General features: G+C 39.5%; 1 protein-coding gene across 12 annotated transcripts in view; it reads right to left on the bottom strand.

Annotated features, from left to right (window-relative positions):
* eps15l1a (epidermal growth factor receptor pathway substrate 15-like 1a) overlaps positions 1–21,233 on the bottom strand; it is a 51,671-nt gene extending 30,438 nt beyond the window's left edge. For 7 of the 12 annotated variants that reach the window (XM_026147968.1, XM_026147975.1, XM_026147974.1 and 4 more), the window contains exons 1-13: positions 21,158–21,233; positions 14,715–14,756; positions 14,500–14,589; positions 13,152–13,199; positions 12,821–12,916; positions 12,560–12,628; positions 11,168–11,293; positions 10,602–10,661; positions 9,436–9,678; positions 8,167–8,324; positions 4,058–4,214; positions 3,014–3,076; positions 2,754–2,774 (exon numbers count right to left, since the gene is read on the bottom strand). In XM_026147968.1, the coding sequence (XP_026003753.1) occupies positions 2,754–2,774; positions 3,014–3,076; positions 4,058–4,214; positions 8,167–8,324; positions 9,436–9,678; positions 10,602–10,661; positions 11,168–11,293; positions 12,560–12,628; positions 12,821–12,916; positions 13,152–13,199; positions 14,500–14,589; positions 14,715–14,756; positions 21,158–21,184 (1,200 nt within the window). In that variant the 5' untranslated portion in view covers positions 21,185–21,233. The remainder of the gene's footprint in view (positions 1–2,753; positions 2,775–3,013; positions 3,077–4,057; positions 4,215–8,166; positions 8,325–9,435; positions 9,679–10,601; positions 10,662–11,167; positions 11,294–12,559; positions 12,629–12,820; positions 12,917–13,151; positions 13,200–14,499; positions 14,590–14,714; positions 14,757–21,157) is intronic. The other 5 variants (XM_026147971.1, XM_026147972.1, XM_026147977.1 and 2 more) reach the window with 2 other exon arrangements.
* Between the last annotated feature and the right edge of the window lie 1,040 nt (positions 21,234–22,273).

Here is a 22,273-nt window from a genome sequence, read left to right as displayed (position 1 = left end):
CAAGTTGTCTCAACAAACACGATGAAGTAGGATGATGAAATGGCACCAAATGAGCCATGGCAGAATAGGCCAATGGAAGGAGAAAGAGGTAAAAACGGATAGGAGAAAAACTGAAGGTCAAGAAGAGGAGCAGCACGGAGGTGGGGCTATGTCTATCACCAACATGTGAGGGAGGTGTCACCACCAATGACAACCTGCAAAGGACAGGAAAGATTCAGGACTTTTCAATTTTATCTTCACCTCACCTTTAAAAAAAATCTATATTGGTCTACAACAAGCTTCCAGTATTTTTCTCTCTAGCTTTGGGAATTGCAGAGTAACTTAATGGTACTATAACGTTATGTTACCTGCAATAAAAATAAGACAACGATTCTGCAATGCTTTTATGTCTGTGTAACCTATTATGAAAAAAATGCATCTCGGAAGCATTGTGCTATCTTTGTTTTTATTACAGTTATTATGGCATTTAAATAAATTCTATCAATTCAATTCATTATCATCCCAATAATTACTCTCCACGCTGTCTGCCATTTATGCTTGCTTTTGATAAGCACCACAATGAAGAATCGTTAGTAAAGACTCTGGAGAGTAATATTGGTAAAAAAAAATACGTTTTAGAGTGCCTGCATGATTTAATATAACATCAAGACAGGATGTACCCCGTGAGAAGCGGGTTACATCCTGGACAGCTTGCCAGTCTGTCGCAAAGCTAACACAGACAGACAACAGACGACCATCCGTGCTCACACTCGCACTAACTGCCTTTGGACTTTTGGGAAGAACCCTGTACTTTTTTGCTGTGAAGCAACCATGCGCCACCATGCTACCCTTGTTATGCTTACATGCTGAGTGGAAGATATGTGTGTTGTCTGATCACACACATTTCACAACCAAATAAGCTTTCAGTGAAGTATTATAAAAAAAAGACTGCACATTTCCTGTCTTCATTGCAAAGATATGACTGGCATTTCTTCTATTAAAAATCCTTCTGAGTGGACCTGTCGTGATGCTGGATCTATGACACAGCATTTCTGTTTCTTCTGCTTTTTCTGGCATTGTTTAGGTTTCTGGTTTAATCATTTGCATTTCTAGTCCAGTTAGATATTTCCTGCTAAGGTTACATTTGTAGTTCTAGTCTTTTGTTTTGGTACTGTCCCTCCCTTGCATTCCACATTTCATGTCTAGTCTCCCTCGTCTTCATGTTTGTTTACTCGCCCGTGTCTGTTTTCTGATTACTTTCGGTCTTTCCGGTTGACTGTGTTCCCAAGTCTGTTTGATCCCCAGTCCCAGTGTTAAGTCCATATCTTAGTGTGTGTCTCTTGTTTTTATTTCAATAGTCCCTTGTCCTGTGCTTAGTGTATTCATTTTTACTTCCTCCATCGTTGTGTCAGATTACTTCCAGTCGTGTTTCCCATCTTCTCATTATCCTCTGTGTATTTAGTCCTCTGTCTTCCTCTGCTGCTGTCACATCGTCCCACATGACTGTGTATTCTTGTGCGCTTCGTTTCCCTCTTCCATCTCTGTTCCAAGTTTGAGTTTCAAGTTTGTTGTTTCCAGTTCTCTCCCTTTCAGAACTGCCTTAATTCTTCATGGCACAGATTTAACAAGGTCTTGGGAACATTCCAGAGATTTTGGTCCATACTGACATCGCAGTATTACACAGTTGCCTGCTACACAGTCATGATGCAAATTTCCTGTTCTCGCTTTAACTTCCTGTCATGTTCAAGAAACCAGTTTTAGAAGATCTGAGCTTTGTGACATGTTATGTTATTCTGGTGGTAGCAGCTATCATAAGACGGATCCACTGTGGTCATAAATGAATGGACGGGGTGAGTAATAACCACTGACACAAGGCAGGATGGATCCATACCGTCATGCTGTTTATTTCAAATTCTGACCCTACCATCCACATGTCGCTGCGGAAACAGAGACTCATCAGACGTGGTAACATTGTTCCATTCTTGTGTTGTCAAATTTAGGTAACCCTGTGTGAATGCTAGGCTCAGTTACTGTTGCCTTCCTATTAGTCTGGCCATTCTCCTCTGACATCCCCAGTGTTGGCCATTTCTGGCCACAGAACAGACACTCACTAGATACTTTCTCTTTGTCTTTACTTTTCTTTCTTGTAAATCCTAGAAGTGGTTGTGTGGGAAAAGTAGATTAGATCAGTAGAATGGCAGATTCTGAAATACCCAAGCCAGTTTGGCACAAACAATGCCAATTAATGCCACATTCAGGGTAACTTAAATCACCTTTATTCCCCATTCTGATTCTCAGCTGAACTTTGACGTCTTAAAAAGTGCCACTGCGTAAATGCACGGAGCTGCTGCCATGTGATTGGCTGATCATATGTCTGTCATCAAAGAGTTCAACAGGTGTAATTAACCAAGTGTTTGGTGAGTATATTGTATGTTTAAATAACTGTATCATATATCTGTTTTTGTTGTCATACTGCAACTAGTTTTGCGCGTTCAACTGAGTAGATGATTGCTGAATTGAGTTATTTACTGCAAGACCACAACTACAACTGCTACTAACAGATTTGAGCTTCCTTAAAAGACATCCTCAACAAAAAAGAACCAATTTTTCATCCAGTGATCCTGAATCTTGCCATGATCAAGACAGTTTACAGTGTGAGGCAATCTTACTGTACTGTATCGAAATGGAGAAAAAATTCTTGCAAATGCTTTCCAGGAATCAGTGAAAGCTGAAAGCATTTAGAAAGTAGTATGTTATAAGCCCATGTTACCTACCCACAACTTGAACATTATGGCCTAAGAGAGGAGGAAGAGGCGAAAGGTAGAAACGTTAGCAGCAAAGAGAGGATAGAACAGTGAGCAGTAAATGTCTTTGGTTTCACCAATTTAACCCTTCACAACATTTCCATTTTATTTTGACATGGGTCAGCGTTTGAGTTATTTTCCACTCCCAAGATAACACATGTAGCGGGAAATATGTACACCTTGCAGCCTGAGAAAGAGAAGAATAGGGAAGTAAAGAACAACTGACTCACCCGCCTCATTTCTGACAGAGCAGCCATCTCAGATCCCACTGGAGTAATGTATCCTGACATACTCTGAAACCACAGAGAAGGTGGTGGTGAAAAACAGCATCACGTCTCTGATGATGGTGTAAAAGTCAAGAGGTTTTATTGTCATTTCAACCAGTGAAATGTGTGTGTGTGTGTGTCAGTCCAGTCACTGAGTGTTCAGGAGTCTGACAGCTTGGGGGAAGAAACAGTCTGGCAGTGAGGGCCCAAATGCTCCGGTACCTCTTGTAAGAAAGCAGCAGGGTGAAGAGTGAGTGTGTGAGGGGTGCGTGGGGTCTTCCACAATGCTGCCGGCTTTGCGGATGCAGCGTGTGCAATACTTATAAACAGCAAACTTCTCTGATGATGGTGTAAAACAGCAAGCAAAGTAGCTTTATTCCATGTAAAAACAGAAACTTTTGAAAACCTTTTAAACAAGAGGGACTTTGATTACATTATGTCCCACCAGAGAAGAAATAATCATGGCTTAACAGTGATGACAAAAGCACATTTTGATTAAAAAAAACAACAACTAGGCTTTAGGCTACAGGTCATTGTAAAATGTATATAATATAATAATAAACTCAACAAACTTGAAACTCATAAACTTACATTTTATTCACAAAGATACTCATAAAACATGTCTAATGTTTAAACTAAGAAAATGTTAATATTAGCTCACTTTGAATTTGATGGCAGCAGCATGTCTCAACAAAGTTGGCATGGGAGCAACAAACGCTAACGGGCTAACGCATTATCTTGTTAACGTGTTAGCGTCGTGCAGCCCCACGCACGGGGCGATCCGCGTTAACTCACTAACGGGGATTTGCCGCGTTAATGCGGTTATGGCGTTAACGTCATTTTAACGATAGTGCACTGACAGCACTAGTTTTTATGTTTTATTGTGAATTAAAACAGGTGAGGTACAACATAGGTCTCACTGTGACAGCCAATACTATATCATGCAAGCTGGGGATGTGAATATGTCGACATTAGCACACCTTTAACAGCTTTGATGATGCTACTTACTGGTAGTGGAGTGCTTCTTTCAGAAGGTGGAATCATATCAGCAGTCAGGGATTGTGGAGGATCAATGCCCTTACTGACTTTCTGCTGGATAAGATGCATGGAGAGGGCAAACTGCTCCCTGGTCAGCTTGCCTATCTGTCTTGTATCTGCTAAAGCCCTGCGAGAAACAACATAATCGACAGAGACACATTCAGTTCATTTAGTTAACCTCAGCTTTTATATTGCAAAGATTCGGTCTAATAAAAATACAAAGGAAATGAACCATATCAAGTCTAATAGAAACAAAATAAAGCAGCTCCAAGTTCATTTTTCAATGTCACGTTTGGCACATTTTTTGGGCAGAGCTATGGTACTATAATGATTTTCACCCAGTAATATCTCAGCAAACTAACAACTGGATGTGTCCTTCTTGTTAGCAAAAACTTCAATCAAGGATTTGTGATAAGTGGCAATATCTGCAGAGCTCTTTTTTCTGGTCCTGGAATCTGCTGTGGAGGAATTTTGGCAGCTCTTCTTGGCAGAATTATTTTAATCTTAATTCAGGCACATGAGAGAGTTTTCTGGCGTTTTGTTTTTTTTTAATCATGGTTTGGCGTGTATGACCCAGTACTCTGGATTAGATTTTTTTTTAGTTCTGTTTATGATTATTGTGTGTTTCTGAATAGTTTGTTCTTTGTTTTGGTAATTTTGAGTTTTCTATCCTAGGATATTTCTCCTCTTTGTTTTATTCTCAGTTTTTGTTATGTCTCCACCATTTGTAATTTGTTATTATCGCTAACTGTTTATAGTTAATTCCCTAAATCTCATCTTTCCTGCCTCCTGTGTTCCCCTTATCTGTTGACTCTTCGTTTCCTCTATCTTTGCTTAATCTGTGTCTCGTTACCCTGGTGTTTGCCATATCTCTGATTACCTCAGTCTAAGGCCTTAAACAGAGGTGTGGACTTGAGTCACATGACTTGGACTCGAGTCAGACTCGAGTCATTAATTTTATGACTTTAGACTTGACTTGAAAAAATGTTCTAAGACTTGTGACTTGACTTGGACTTTTACACCAATGACTTGGGACTTGAATTGGACTTGAACCGGTTTACTTGAAAAGACTTGATATTTTACCCCAAATATAAAATTTAACATGCATATTATATAGAGATTGAAAATGTGACGTGATTCACGGGGAGAACCGCAAAGGATTCTGGGAACTCGTGGCAAGCGGTACTAGGCTTTCAATTAAAATCAGTCACACAGCGATAAAAAGAAACACAAAAATGTCAAGAAGCTGTTGTATTATTAACTGCAATAGCCGGTCGCATGACAGCCACGGGAAGCCGACGGGTAAAGAGATCGGTTGTTATCGGATTACGTCGTTGAAGAGAAATTGTTCGAGCCATGTTTCCGAAGTAACAAAGACGCGACGGGTGGCCTGGATTGCAGCCATTCAAAGATCAAATATAACGTCCCAGAACACTCCAGCTCACAGGTTAGTCTGCTCCAAGCATTTACACAAAGGTCAGTCTGCTGTTGTAGTTAATGCGTCATTTTTCTTAACATAATTGGTGATATAGGTTACAAGCAAGTCTGGCGCTGAACAGAAATTGTCGCGCTATGCTCCTTTATTTATTGTGCATAAATAGTGAATTGTCCTGACACAATATTGCGTTTCGCTTCTGTTATTATGGTACACTGACAAAAACATATACTTTTATTCACAGGATAAAACAGGTTTGTATCACTAATTGTCCAGTACGATTACAGCATACAATATTATTGTCACTGCTACATTTCTGTGATGCTACCAGAAATTATTTCCACTACTAATTAATTACCGTTGAGCTCAAAGGTCCTATTAATAAACGGTTAAGGAATGTGTATTTATGACGACAATTTGTGAGACTGGTAAACTTATGATATGTACGATAGTCTTTCGTTCTACACGGTGCATTTCAAGGTCCTGCACCCATCCGGCGGTAAACTGTACCTGGGCTTGTTACAGTGACCTGAAGTTACTAAACTTCATGAGTGTATGCGCTCACTCCAAGAACCGTATGATTATAAATATGCATATAAATATGCTACGATGAGATAGCTGACTTCATCTAACTAGCAAATGTTGTCCAGGCTACGTTGGTGATGCAGTTTTTTTTAATATGTATGATATTTTTGTCATGCGATTTTAAAGCCGGTCCTACAACCGCATCCAAGAATAACATGCAGCTTATCTCAGAACCGTCGGTGAAAATTATTCTTGGAGCTAGGTTTAATTGAGCTGCATTTTAAAGAGGCAAGGCAAGGCAAGTTTATTTGTATAGCACAATTCAACAACAAGGTGATTCAAAGTGCTTTACAGAGACATTAGAAACAAGAACAAATAAAAAGCATGATTTAAAATTGATTAAAACAAGCAAATTAACTAACTAATTAACAAACAAACAAACAAACAAAACAGTATATAAAATCAAAACAGATAAAATCAGAACAGTAGATAAAATCAGTAGTTAAATGTAAGTTTTGAAATTTAAGCTTAAAGTGTGGATTTGGTGCTTTATTCAAATGCAGCTGAGAACAGGTGAGTCTTCAACCTGGATTTAAATAAACTGAGTGTTTCAGCTGATCTGAGGCTTTCTGGGAGTTTGTTCCAGATATAAGGAGCATAAAAGCTGAATGCAGCTTCTCCGTGTCTGGTTCTGACTCTGGGAACTGATAAAAGACCGGATCCAGATGACCTGAGGGATCTGGAAGGTTCATACTGGGTCAGGAGGTCATTGATGTATTTTGGTCCTAAACCATTCAGAGCTTTATAGACCAGCATCAGAACTTTAAAGTCTATCCTCTGACGGACAGGCAGCCAGTGTAAGGACCTCAGAGCTGGACTGATGTGGTCCACTTTTTTGGTCTTAGTGAGGACTCGAGCAGCAGAGTTCTGAATGAGCTGTAGTTGTCTGACTGATTTTTTAGGTAGACCTGTAAAGATGCTGTTACAGTAATCAAGCCTACTAAAGATGAATGCATGGACTAGTTTTTCCAGGTCCTGTTGAGACATCAGATCTTTTATCCTTGATATATTCTTGAGGTGATAGTAAGCTGACTTTGTTATTGTCTTAATGTGTTTTTCTAAGTTTAGGTCTGCATCCATCACTACACCCAAATTTCTCGCCTGGTTTGTGGTTTTTAGATGTATAGATTGAAGTTCTCTGGTGACCTGTAATCGTTTTTCTTTGGCGCCAAAGACCATTACCTCAGTTTTGTTTTTGTTTAGCTGGAGAAAATTGTGGCACAACCAGTCATTGATTTCCTCAATGCATTTACCAAGAGGTGCAATTTTACACCTCTTGGTGTAAAATTGCACAATTTATACACAATATACACAATTTTACAATTTGTGTATATTTTCTAAGTTCACTATTTTGTCATGTGTTGAGAAAAACACAGATTTTAAAATTACATGGTCTAATATTTACATTTAGCATAACTGCAACATGCTTTTTTTTTTTTTTTTTTTAAAGACTCGAAAGGACTTGAAATTCAAAGTTTCAGACTTGTGACTTGACTCGGACTTTTACACCAGTGACTTGAGACTCGACTCTGACTTGCCTGACATTACTTGAGACTTGACTTGAGACTTGAGGTTAAAGACTTGAGACTTACTTGAGACTTGCAAAACAATGACTTGGTCCCACCTCTGGCCTTAAAGATGAAGACAATAGCTCATCTATAAAGTATTTGTCAGAATTTTCCCAAATGCTTTTTTAAAACACAGCAATGTGTGTAAACCAAAATGTATGATTCCGGTAGGTCTTGTTTACCTGAATGAATATAGTCATTATTTAAAAACTGCATTTCTTCTTTACTCTAGTTATTACATTTTATTTGATGATCTAAATCAACCAAGACAAATATGCAAAAAACAATTTTTCACAGTACTGTATTTATATCTCTCATAATGGACTGCCAACATTTTCAAACATTTTGCATCACCAATTGCAATTGACGTTTTAAATATAAAATTCAGTTTTTGTTTTTTTAAACGTATCAATTATTGCACTGCTAATTAATAGAAATGATGAATATTAGTGTCTGCAGAAAACTGAGAAGAATTGTGGTTGAGTTCCTACCATATATGGGCAAGAAGAGTCTGAGAAAGTCCAGATTGCATGAAGATCTCCTTTACTTCCTGTCCACTGACAAAACCATCCATGTCAGCATCCGTCTTCAGGAAGATATCGTCATAGCGGCCACGCTCTGACACAGGGACCACCCAGTTCACCGAATGCTGAAAGAGACAAAGACTCACACTATGTCATTTTTTTATTTTTGACTCTGAATCAACCCTGTTAAAACTATCTGCAAATCATTTACCTAGACTTGCAACTTTTGCATGTATGATTAACTATGGTTCTCATTCTTTTCAGGAGATCACTTTACATAATACATACATGCATACATACATACATACATAAGCATTGCACATCAGAGAAATGAACCTACAGAGACTTAGAGAGCTCCAACTCTTTAGGTCTCTATAGGGAGTTTGACTGGAATCATCACAGTTTGAGTGCATGAGAATATAAAATAATGGCTCAGGAAAGAAAAAAGTAATGTAGCCTTACCTGCATTGTTATGACAGTATACTTGACCAAACAGTAACTGCCTGTTACTTTTTAAAGGGTCTACTTAAACACATCAACCTGCATTCACAAGAATTTTAGTAAAGTTGTCCTCAGACTGTCACCAAATCTCAAACTTATCCGAGAGTTTTAATAGATTTAATTTGAAATTCGTTCTGCTAAACGATTCACTGTTTACATCAAGACTTGTTCAAGTTCAACTTAAGTTAACAACTGAGACTTGATGTCTCAGGGCGAGAGCAGGATGGTAAAGAATAAACTCCATCAATAACAAAAGCAGCTGCATCATTATGGCAACACAACTTTGGCTCTTCGCAAGTATCTGCACAGACAGCATGCTAACGCTAAGCAGGCCAAGAACCTGAATCCTGGCCCCAAAACTTCAACAGGTAACAAACAAATGTATACGTTTCTACCTGTTTGAATTCATTTTCCTAATCAAGGATTTGACCCTTTTCAAATCCTTTTTAATAGTATCCTTTGTAATTCTAGGCTACTTGGTGCACAATGATGGTGGAAAATATGAATTAACAATTTTAGCATAGCCGATCTGTTGTGATAATGAGAGAAAAGTGAAGCTGCTGATTTACCAGTCAGACTACGTTCCTCACCTATGGTCACAGGCTATGGGTAGTGAAATACAAGTGACAGAAATGAGGCCCTGGGACTAAACCAGGAGTAATTGGAGAGATTATTTCTCTTGGCTAGCATGGGAATGACTTGGTGTCCCCTTAAATTTTTTAGAATGTTTATTACCTGTCCAGACTTGAGTGTGTGTTTGGGTGACAGGCTGCCAGTGCTGTTGAGCGAGTTCATGCTGCCGTGGGAGGGTGTGGAACGTAGAGAATCTTTAGGTGGAGGAGGGCTTGCAGGCAGTCCAGGTAAAGAGCTGGCCACAGAGCTGAGACTCTTCTTCCTCTTAGATGGAGGGATGAGAGCAGAGGGGAGGAGTGCAGGAACAGGCTCTTTTTCCAAGGCCCGGTACACCAGGTGCATGGCCTAGGAGAGAATATCAAGCTAATACTACATATTTACTGGTTCACATACTCCTGAATGAAATGAGTTATGTCCCAAACCTGTTATTTTGCCAAAAGTCCAAACATGAAAGCCTCACTAGATTGCTCCTAACTTGCGCTGCCACCTCAGAATTAATTCAATTTTATCTATACAACAAACAGCAACAGTCACCTCAAGGTGCTTGATTGACTTCATCAGTGGCAATACTCAATTCTTGTTCACCTGATTCACATTAAATCTTTTGTCTATTGGGTAATAATGAAAAAACAATCAGTTCTTTCTCTACTTATACTCATAATTCATTTATCTTGTTATTAAAGCTGAGACATGACCATTTTTTCCATATGTTGAAACACTGGCTTGTAGGCACGCACAGTTATTTCCAGCTAGAGACAGTCACACAGCACGAGAGCTTTTTGTACCTTGAGTCAAAATTCTGTTCTCTTCTTTCCTAAAACTAAATTATTTGTGTTCATCATATGTGCACGATCCCTACAGTCAAACATGGGGTTTGAGTTTTCTTTCAAGCAACCCTACAAACAGTTCTCTCTTGCCAGTCATGAACTTGATCTCCAGAATTCCTGTTAACCAGTCATTCACATTACTTGAAACTAGAGAAGCAGTGATCTCTTACCCTTCTCTTCTTATCATTTTGTATTTACTTGGGTTATCATTGTCTAATATTTAAATGTGATAAATGTGCAAAAAAGTTTAAAAACTACTTTTTCAGCTGAAAAGGTTAAAAAGTACTGTATTCTTTCTCAAGATATTTGTAATACAGTTTGAGCGTTAATTTTAACCATTGCGGAGATAAGTATTTGTTATATTCACATAACGTTTCAAAGAAACAGATATTGTCGGTCAAACTTTTGCATATCAATGTTAATCAGATGAGTATCACTCACCACTGCAAACTCATCTTTGTCTAGATGGCCATCCTTGTCTATGTCACTCAGGTCCCAAACCTAACAGTAAGAAATAAACACGATTAGTGAGATGACCAATGATAAATGAAAAGGTAACTAAAGTACAATACATTCAATTTCTTCAGAAAAAATACTATTTTCTAACAGTTCATGACATTATCGGGTGCCTGTCACTTGGGAGATAGAGCAGGTCAACTACTAATCAGAAGGTTGGTGGTTTGGTTCTTGGCTGCTCCCAGTCTGCATGCCAAATAATACAAGTGGCTCTCCGATGCATGAATGTTAGATAGAAAGCACTTACTTAGAAAAAACAGTACTTGTATGAGTGGGTGTGAAGCTTTGAGTGCACAGGTAAAGTAGAAAAGTGCTACTTAAGACCCAGTGCATTTACCGTTTACATTCATATAACTGAATGTTTCTGAAAGAAAACCCATTACATTCTGCCTTCAGTATTTTAAAGCTTCAACACAAACCAAAACGCCATGTTTACGCATCCTTGGGCTTCTTCTTAAGTCCAAAACAAAAATCCTAATTGGACTAAATACCTTCCCAAGGACATCCAGAGGTAGCTTGGAGTTGATTAAGACTGGGCGGACTTTCTCTCCTGACAGCAGGCCGTTGACTGGAACCAGACTTTCAAAAATCCCATCAAATTTATTCTTCTCCTCTGGCTACAAAGCAAAAGACACACTATTTATTTCAAAAGCTTAAACATCTTGTGTTTATTCATACCATAAAGACAAACGTTGCTTTCCCAAATACAATTTTTGGAGCTTGGAGATATGATGGCAATCATCTGCTACAATTTGAGGCTTTGCACAGAGGGGGTTTCTTAAATTATACATAAGCTAAACATAGCTTGTGCTAAATTTAAAAAAGAAGTCATAACTCATAAGCAAAGTTAACACAATGTATGCCATGTGATGCACAAACTCTGAGTGCTGCCAAAGCAAGAGCACAAACAGGTTTTTCATTTGTGTAAAAGCAAAGTATCTGAATATTACAACGTTGTTAAGTTTTCGTGCAAAAAAATTGTGCATTCTGTAATTAAGCAGGTATATGTGTGATTCTATAACTCTGACAAATCACTCTACACATAAATGAAAGATAATGGATGAAGTTTACATCAAAAAGAAAGTTAAGCTATGTACACACTGTAAGGGATCCACAACGATGTGGCAACCACCTACCGTAAAAAGTGAATGTCATTCAGCAGCGTCAAACAATTACAGGCCGCAGCAACAGGAAGTGGGCGGGACCTGAGATAAACTTTTCTAAATTTTCAGGCATGTGACTGAAGTAACTACCAATGAGAGCAAAGAATACAGGTCTTTGTTTTCAATTCAGTTTAATTTTAGTTAGTTGCCAGAGTTTCTTGTTTCAGTTCTATTTTCAATTTTTTAAAACGTTTAGTTTTTATTAGTTTCAGTGTTATTTTTTATTTTATTTATTGAGATATTTTATTTATGAAAATCAGTATAGACATTACACTATAAACATGACTTTTTGAATACAGTCGACACACGTGCTTGTAGAAATCCAAAGCCTGGATAAAAACATCTGTCAAACCTTCATCAGCCAGTTTGAGAAAACAAATTTTGACCACATTAAGGCGATGCTGGAGTGAGGCTCTGGTGACAGGAATAACCCACACTATTTTTCACACCCTCTTTGTCAGGACTCAAATGATCAATAGTCAGTTAAAGACCCTCGGGACCACCTTCAAAGGGGGCAGCCCCCAGTAGGGGTTTATTACCTGGGATTTTACAAACAAAGAAACCTCTTGGATGAGAGGCAAAACATCTTCATAAAACTAAAGACATTGAGTTGCCTTCTTTTCAATCTCTCAAGGCCATTCTGTAATTATTGCTTTACTTCAACATCTCAAAGTCTGCGTCAGTGTGTGTGTGTGTGTGTGTGTGTGTATTTGTACACACCCTGACAGCCCAGTGCGATTCAGCAGGAACAGAGGCTGTGCTGCTTAGAGATGGGCTGCTGGTGTCCTTCTGCAATCACACGTTACAGTGATCATTTTCCAACTTTCAAGAAAAGGTTTAATAATATAATGAATTGAAATGAGTATGACAGAGTCTGTTCATCTACAAAATGAATATGAGCAAAAGAATTATAATTCTAGTAAGCTGTAGTTTCTGTATACAAAATATGACAGTTTTTGCTCGAATGAGGAATACACTCACAAACTTCGGAGGAGGGACTGTTAGGCTGAGACTGGACAAGCTGACTTCCAGACTGTTCTGAGCACAGGCAACCAGTCGTAGAGCCACATAAAACCCCTGAGTAAGAAAACAAAGTGCTTCCCATTGTGTCCTTCACATGTAGTATTAAAAAGACTTCTACCAATTGCTTTTATTAATTAGAACAACAGTATGTCTAAGAGAATTAAACATATTCTCCTCCATGCTCTCAAAAGTACATTTTTATTACTGTTTCTTTGGACAGTGTGATGTAGATCAATCTGTATATGTTTGCTTTTGTTTATTTACAATCATCTCTAAAACTCTACCTCACCTGTTTGTCCAAGTAGCCTTTGCCATCAGGATCAGCCAAATCCCAGATCTGAAACACAACGCACAAGTACATGATTAAAGGTTAAATAAACAAATGAAAAGATGAAATGGAAAAATAACATTATCAACCATTAGTCTTACGTTACTGTGGTTTAGCTGAGTATGTGAGCTGTGCCCAGAAAAAACAGGAGGCTCAATAGCATGTGGAAGAACCAAACACAGCCACAACACTCACCCAGTCTTCATGGTGGTCGCCTGCTTGGTCAAACAATACTGTTGCAAGTCAGCCAGTGTAGCTGTGTTGTTCACTCTGGCACAAACAGCACGTCCTGATACCACAACTGTTCAATGGGCCTGAGGTCAGGACTGCAGCGGGCCATTCCCCCCTCTCCACTCTCAAATTCTAATGTTAGTGTCTGATAAACCCCGCTCTACTGGGGTCAGCGGTGGCATCTTGCAGGACATAGTATGGTCCCAGAATGTGACGATATAGGACTGCAACTGGTTGCAGAATCTCATCTTAATATTTCTCTGCATTTTAACTGCTTCCAATTCTGACAAGCCTTCTTATCACAGAGAAAACTGTGTATCACTGATAGAATAGAGACTGAGAGTAGGTCCAGCCTGTTTCAAACTGAGCTGTCCTGCAGTAACAGTAACAAGTAAGAGTAACACATTACTTTTTGTGAGCAACGACCCCAGCAATGGTCACAACCTCTAACATGTGCAAACATTTGACCACACAACGTGCAATCAATTTGCACAAATATTGTCTTTGCTGCTCAGAGATGATGGTGACTCTCAAAGCGGAGCCGATGAAAACAAAATGAGAATCGACCAGGAATCGAACTGATAATGGAATTGGAATCACTAAATTTATATCAATTATAATCTCTAGTTCCAAGTTTTCCCATTTTGTGGATAATGGCGCTCATTTTGGTTCCCTGGACTGCCAAAGAATTAGCTTTGTAACTCTTTCCAGACTGACAGATGTCAGTGACTTTGTTCCTCCTCTGTTGTTGAAGATTTGTGTCTGTTTGTGTGCACACACATGACAAAGCCTACACAGAACTATATTTTTACTTTCTAGATTAAAATACTGCCAAATGAAGCTGCCCTTAGTAAATGGTTACATTTTCCCCTTATTTTAGGTTCTTGTGGGTTCAACCACAAATGGTAAATACACTGGTTCTCATAACGCACTTTTCTACTCTACCCGAGAACTTAAACCTATCTACAAACTCAACCATCATTTTGATAACAGATGCACAGCTGTGTGAGTGTGTCGACTGGTAAAAATCTAAGAGCCATAACCAGCTGTTATGTGATGTGTAACTTTGGCTACCTACCTTTCCCAAAGTAAGGTCAGGGAGTCCAGACTTTTTTAAGAAAAGAGCAGCTTCTGTTGGTCCTACTCTCCCTGTATTCCCAGGATCCACCTTAAAACAAATCATCAGTGCAGTGTTACATTCCATAGGCATCTCTCTCTTGTACCATCTTTTATATTCTTTTACACAAAATAGGTTGAAGCTTAAAAGTTTTATGTTTTGTGTCATCATCTTACCTGCCTGTAAAAGTTCTCATATACAGGGTTCCCACTGGACAACTGTGACAGAGAAAGAAAGTTATTAAATGATTAACAGACATATATGACATCTACACTATTCAAAAATCACTTGCTTATCACAGTATAACACCCGGTCAGTTAAACTCAATCTGTCTAGTTAGGAAGAATAAACCATTCTGAATCCATTTTTCTTTCTTTGGTACAAATCAAAGAGACAGCAGGTGCACTGGTGAGGCAACAAGACAACAACCGAAAGGAGAATGGTTTTGCAGGTGCTGGCCAAAGACCTCCTCATCCTTCTTCAGTGATTTTCCAGTCAGTTTTTCTTTTTGTTAGTCTCCTTAACACTACTGGTAGTATAAGACAGCAACTGCAAGTCATTCAGGTTGCAAAGGTAGTCCAGCTCCTCCAGGATGGCACATACCCATATATATCATAAGAAAGTCTGCCATGGCTTTCAGCCTAGTCTCATCTCAAAAACATGTAAATTGTGTCGGCTTTCAGCACCTGACCTCCTCGGGCACTCCCCGTGGAACGCCCGACGAGTTTAAAGCTAGAAATCAAATACCTGCGGGGGTTCTGAGTCAGTCTTTATCTGGACAATTTAAAAAAAATGCGTGTATATCGGATTAATTTTTGTTATTACAATCAGTAGAGATTTCTGAATTACACTGGGGATGCAGTGAAGGGGCTCTGTGAACAACTAAATGCAACTTCTCTGATGATTTGGCAGAACAGAATGGCTTTAGATAAGATAAGATAAGATAAGATAAGATAAGATACCTTTATTAGTCCCACGAGTGGGAAATTTCATGTTAAGGCTGCCGACCAATTGCACGCAGTGGCGGCACCATCTTACCCTCCGACCATACATACATTGCATGAAAACATCACATGGGGAAGACAGGTCAGAGAGGTATAACAATGGAAAATGCACAACATGAGAAAAGATAAGGAGAAAAAAAATAACTCCCCCCAGACTGAGCTCCAACAGGGAGATCAGTTTGAGAACAGAAAAAAAAACATCTCTGCACATAGCACATGAAAAAACTCTTAATACACCAAAGAACACATGACAAGCAACAGGGGTGGGTAAAGGGTGAGAGACAGCCAGTGTAGACAGTGCATCCGGGCCTGCAGCATATGTGCTGGTCTTCTTGATCCACCGTCAGCATCGGAAGGGAATAAGCGTCGAAGGCGTTTGGAGGGGGAGGGGGGATGAGTGTATATCTGCATGTGTATATATATGTCTGTGTGCGTGTGTGTGTATGTGTCCAGAGTTCAGCTGAGACAGTGTCCTTCGCCCTGGCAGGCAGAGAAGGGCAGGGTATGCAGGATGTTCAAGGCTAGTTGTTGCACGTTTATCCCTAACAACACGCCACCTGATGACACTGTGATTCGAGCATTAGAGTAGCTCACCACCCTTGCTGATGAATGGGCCGAGCATTCGGGATAAGCAACCTGCAGTTGCAGTACAGTGGCCTTGTTGACTGTCTGCAGATGCTGCTTCATTCCCTAAATGAGAAAATTGGTCCAGAGACTGATTGACACTACTCTAACCAAGACGGTCTACATGTATCACCAGATAGGGCAGAAAGAGAACGACTAAAAAGATGACCTATGATGACGCTACTGAAGTGTGATACAATAATGACAGTTCTGTTAAAAGCCCAGACAGGACAGAGATAAGAAGAAGAAGAAGGTGTACTTTATTGGTCCCCGTGGGGAAAATCCCTCTCTGCATTTAACCCATTCACTTAGTGAAGCAGTGGGCAGCCATTGGGCGCCCGGGGAGCAGTGTGTGGGGACGGTACCTTGCTCAGGGGTACCTCAGGGTAGCTGTTCAGGGGAATCGAACCCCCGACCTTCCGATCATGGGGCCGCCACTCTACCTACTGAGCTATCCCTGCCTGCATGTATTAGCAGAAAAAAAAAAGAATGCTTGGACACTGCTAGCATAATAGACAGGTTTTTGACAGGGCTCCCACACAAACGCAAAGCAGAAGATGATGCATTGCCAAATATGCTTCCAAACCAAAGAGGAGAAGCCTTTGAGTACACCTGTACAATGGTGGGTAATGAGGAGAGGCTGCAGTGTGTTGTCTGTCTTAAAACTGCTACCTTGAGACAGTTTAAAGCCTAACAAGCGAAGATCCCACTTGGAGACAAAACATCTAGAGCACAAAGACAAGTCAGTTGTCTTTTTCAGACAAAAACTTGTGAATTGTCGTGCTCAACAGTGTCTATTTACTATTATTTTCTGTTCCGGACAATCCTCAGCTCAGCTTCAACAAAGTTGCCTACCAAGTGGCACAGTGTAAAAAAAACCACACAATGCCGGAGAGATTGTCGAACTGAAGAGCCATAGAAGTTCCGTAGTGTGAAGGTATTTCGGCTATTTCAAGTCTGACAAAAATTAGAGTAGCGTGCACTGTAAATTGTGCCGAAAGCAAGTCTGGAAATACAATAAACTGGTGCATGCGTGACACTGTGCGCCACGTTATTGTTTCGGTGAAATGAATTTCTACAATACTGTTACTGTTAATTGTACTCTCTGCAGTGTTTAAATGCTTACATATACACACAGTTACTGTCCGTCCACACATACGACTCGGTTCTGCTTCTATGCCCCAGCTTTGTTTACTTTTTCCCACCGAGGCTTCTAGACTTCTGATTGGCCAACATTTCTGCACGGTTAGGAATCTAGCGCCACCTGCTGCTTTGGCATGTTCATAGCAGCGTTTTCCTTCATTTCTGCCTTTATGTGTGGACGGGATTATTTTTTAAAACGAAAACGGAAAATCTCCGTTTTCAAAAATACCCGTGTACGTGTGGACGTAGCCTCAGTCTCTGACTGGAAGCGCTAATTCGTCATTCGGCTTTTGTCAGACTAAAGTAACTGTTAAAACTGTTTGAAAAGCTAAGCTATACAACAAGGAGAGATTGAGAATTTCCTTTTAGTTCTCAGTTTATTTGATATTGACAAAAGTTAGTTTTGTCTGTTCTTCTGTAAAACAAACTAAGATTTATTTTTAGAATTAATATTTTGTTTCTAAGTGGAATTGACAATTTAGTCTGTTTCGTTTGTTCTATTTTGAAACTTAAACGCTTTAGCGGCTGCCTTTTGTGTAGTTTGCAATATTTGCCTTTATTTATTTGAAAAAGTCTCATGTTCCTTAAGTACATCTACCCTGTTGAACTTATTATGGGAAATAAATATTTAAATAAAAACAAGCTGCTGATTATTTCACATTTTACTTGTGAGCAACGGCACATTTAAATCTTACAAATATAGTTATTTGGCTTATATCGTGATAGATATCGTTATCGCCTGAAATGAAAAAAACATATCGTGATATGAAAAAATCTCATATCGCCCAGCTCTACCACACACTATTGAGGAGTAATAAATACTTCGCTGTGCTATGGATATGGTTTCAACTATGACTGATGACACAACAGCCAGCAAACTACAGGCTATTTATGATATCTGAAAGGACACAGAGGAGCAGCTTAAGGTGTGTGACAGCCGCTTTGCTCTACAGATGGATGAAGGCACTGAGAGTAACAAACAGGAGGACTTTGTGGGGATCTGCAGACTAGACTAGCAAGCTATGGCTGGGAAATGAGGAAATGTGGACTCATTTGAATTTGAAATCATTCATTGACAACAACAAGCTGCAGAACACAGTGATCTCATGCATGAAAGAACACATGTCTGCCCTTCAGAAACATTTCTTGAGATATTTTCTGGTGCCGGATTTTAAAAAAAGGATGACTGGATCCGTGACCCCTTCAGTGCAACACCACTTGCTGGCTTCAACACATCTGAGGAGGAACAGTTCATTTATCTCACCTCTGATTCAACAAAGAGGATGCCGTTTAAGTCAAAGACACTGGCTGCATTTTGGATTGGAGTGGAGAAAGATTACCCTCTTTGACCATACATCTTCCTTTTGCAACATCCTACTTATGTGAGGTAGGCTTTATGCTGTGGCTTCAATCAAGACAAAATACAGATCAAAGCTGGGCATTGAATATGAACTCGGAGTAGCAGTCTTAACTGTTACCCATGTTTGAGAAGATCTGCAGCAACAAGCAGGTTCACACCAGTCACTGAAAAGAAAAATATTTAGCCCGTTTGTGAACCACTGCTTTACACTAAGCTTAAGGAATGCATCCCTCTGGACCATCTGGGTAATGAGCTACCAGAACTTTTTCTGTAAGTGGAGACATTTATTTCTTACAATTTCAGTCTAAAGAGTTGTGCTGACAGATTTCTTTCTTTGCTGCAACAGCTTTTCATTTATCATGTAGAAAAACAGTTATATATTTAACTTCTTTACACTGACAGAAAGGGGAGTTTCACTGGACCCACTTAAGGTGTAAAAATTTCTGTCATCGTTGTATTTTTACTCAGTTGTATATAGTATTTGTATTCTATTTTTATCTTATTGTATATTTATTTTATTTTATTCTACTGTATATAGTATTTTATTTTATTCTATTCTGTACAGTTGTGTACTGTATTTATTCTTATTGTATTCTAATTTTTGCCTCATAACTTTTGCACTGTCCACTTCCTGCTGTGACAAAACAAATTTCCCACGTGTGGGACTAATAAAGGTTATCTTATCTTATCTTATCTTAAAATGACTTTGACACCTCTGACATAGAGGTAACACATCTGTGAATGTTGTGGACAAAAATATATGGCACTTAAAAGAAATACAAATAGAATCTGAACTTGGGATTTTTGGTTTATTATCATCTGGTGTGGATTATTTCTGTTATGCTTTTGTTGAGTCAAATCGTTACCAGTAAAAACTATCTGGAGTATAGCTAGCTAACTCTGATGTGATGCCATCTTTTCACACAGACCTCGTACGGTTTGTAACCATCCCACTTTGTTATCCTTCATCATAAATGCAGGCATGTGACTGTGTACCACGGTTTAGAGCATACATACATAGTATTATCTACAAATTTGGTAATTTAAGACACTGGTTGTCTCAGTCTTTTTTATTTTGTTGGCACAAACCGAAATCACTATATGATCACACTGCCAATGTATACAGCAGAATGCAAATGATAAAATGTGTTACACATAGTAAGGGGAAAGTATTGTGGGTAATCATCAGAGTAACAGAGGATTAACATAGAGACCTCACACTGCATCACCACAAGAATTAACAATCCCAGTTTGTTATCCTTTGTCATCAATGCAAACACTAAATAAAGGAGCTGTTACTATAAAATGCTGCTCCAGTTCACCCATTTAGACAGCCCAAGAAGACATCACACAGAGGTCACACTACCAGTCTGTGATAAGGCCAGAAGCTTATTTAGTAGGCAAGCTTCAGAAAAATCAGTGAGGAGGCATAAGGAGAGAGCAACAGTCTGTGGTCACCACCTGTAAAACCATTCACTTTCTGGGTTTTGTATCATTATTGTCTCACCAGAATCACGGCCCCTTAAGGCGACTGTTGTGATTTATATAAATAAAACTTAAACGAAATAGAAGTCATCATCCATCCATCAAATGCAGCTACCACTATCACTGTATTTTAAACGACATTTTTTTTCTGCCAGCTGAAAGAAACCAAGCAAAAATAACCCCAGCAAGTAAAATATTTTTGCCTGACCCTTGGGGCCTCCACACTCCATAAGGCATTAGTTTTGGATAAGATGAAAAAGAAGAACAAGAAGAAGAAGAACTGAGGAGAATTATTTCAGTGCAGATAGAGGACGTGCATATCGCAACATAACAGGTCATTCAAATATATAACATATAACGCTTCTCTATTTTGCTATTTAAAATCCGTTCATTCATATCATATCATATTATACAACTGACGTGCAAACTCGGCAAGCAAGACTATCATTAGCGTGGATGCTATCAGCCTCGACATTAACTCCCACAATGAGAGCTAAGAACCGTTTTATTTCGGCATGATGAATCTTAAACAGCTCAATGCACAGCCTGCTTGGATGAGCGTTTATCCTCATCCTTGCAGTACTAGGCTAGGTTAGCTAGGGCTTGCTAGCTCGATGAGTGAACGTTATTATAGTTTATGGACACTTTTTTCCATTTACGCTCCACTTTGCTGTAACCTTATGTACAGCTTTCGTGGTGCTTATTGTCTTAAACGTATAATAATAATCGGGCGACTGCATATTATATATTTCGGGCGTAGGTAAATGGCCACACTGCTAGGTACTGCCAGCTGATGCTATCCAGCCCGCTACCTAACGGTACTGCAATAGGCCTTTCTTTCTACTAAGCTGCCTGCCTCATTACCAGCTGTATTTAAAGAGGAACTCGTCTTCAGTTCGCAGTTACATTAAAACCGACTGCCATGAATCACGTATATTGTATCACGCTTCGAAAAATCATATGTCTGATCTAAACTATAAGTCATATACTACGGCATCTTTACCTGGGTTAGAGATGTGAGGGCTGCCATCTTCCCTGTTGCTCCGGGAACGCACCCAACGTTCCTCTCCAAAACATGACCCCCCCGCCCCCTATTGGACAACGCCACGCTTCCCTGCATAAACGGAAGACAATATTGAAGCTACACTTTGAAATTCTACATTTATCGTTAACGTGAATTCCTCGACGTGTCACAAATATTTTACAACCAAAAGCACAGATTCGCCTTTTCTGTGTGTGTTTGTGTGTGTGCTGTTAAGTTTATCAACTCCGTTTCAAATTTTATCAGAAGAGGTCACATATGAGGTCATGTACAATCTGATGCCTGATTTATCTGCGATGAGCCTTTGTAGAGCTACGACGTAACCTACGTAAGTGATGCACTTGTGTTGGTGCATTACGCGTTAATTAACAGCTGATAGAGATAAATAACCAGACTTTTTCCCACCGGTGTCCGCGCTTTCTTATGGTAAGTTTGTTTTTTTGTTTGTTTCATTCTTTTAGGAGGCAAACACATTGTCTATCTAGTTTTTCTACTTCTTTGTAGATTCCCTCACGTCCATTGTTGCAGCTTAAGCACCCTCCTTCAAGAATATTTGTGACTTTTTATACTGATGCTAATACTAATTACAATAGTTGCGGGCTTCATGGATCGACGTGTTACAGGACGTGTACGTGAAGTTAGCGTCGTACAGATCAGAGGGGTTTGCTGCCTGATTTCTGAGCTACATCGATCTACGGAAATCTACGTCGTTGTCACAAGAGTTACCCCTACTGGCAGTTAAGGAGAATGCCAGTTTAAGGTTCCCGCAGTCCAGCTTTGATCTGTATTTTGTCTTGATTAAAGCCACAGCAGAGGCCACAAGTAGGATGTGGCAAGAGGAACATGTATCAGCAGGGTTCTCTTACCTAGAAATATGTTATTAATAATAATGTATACTTTATTGAAATTACTCCTCTGCATTTGACCCATTCACTCAGTGAAGCAGTGGGCAGCCACTAAGCAGGCGCACGGGGGAGCAGTGTGTAGGGACGGTACCTTGCTCAGGGGTACCTCAGTAGATTTGAACCCCTAACCCTTCCGATCATGGGGCGACCACTCTACCTTCTGAGCTATTCC

Source organism: Astatotilapia calliptera, chromosome 17 (genome assembly GCF_900246225.1).
Source record: "Astatotilapia calliptera chromosome 17, fAstCal1.2, whole genome shotgun sequence".
Classification (NCBI taxonomy): Eukaryota; Metazoa; Chordata; class Actinopteri; order Cichliformes; family Cichlidae; genus Astatotilapia; species Astatotilapia calliptera.
The sequence above is the reverse complement of the archived record's forward strand: the minus strand, read 5'-3'. Positions and strand labels throughout refer to the sequence as shown.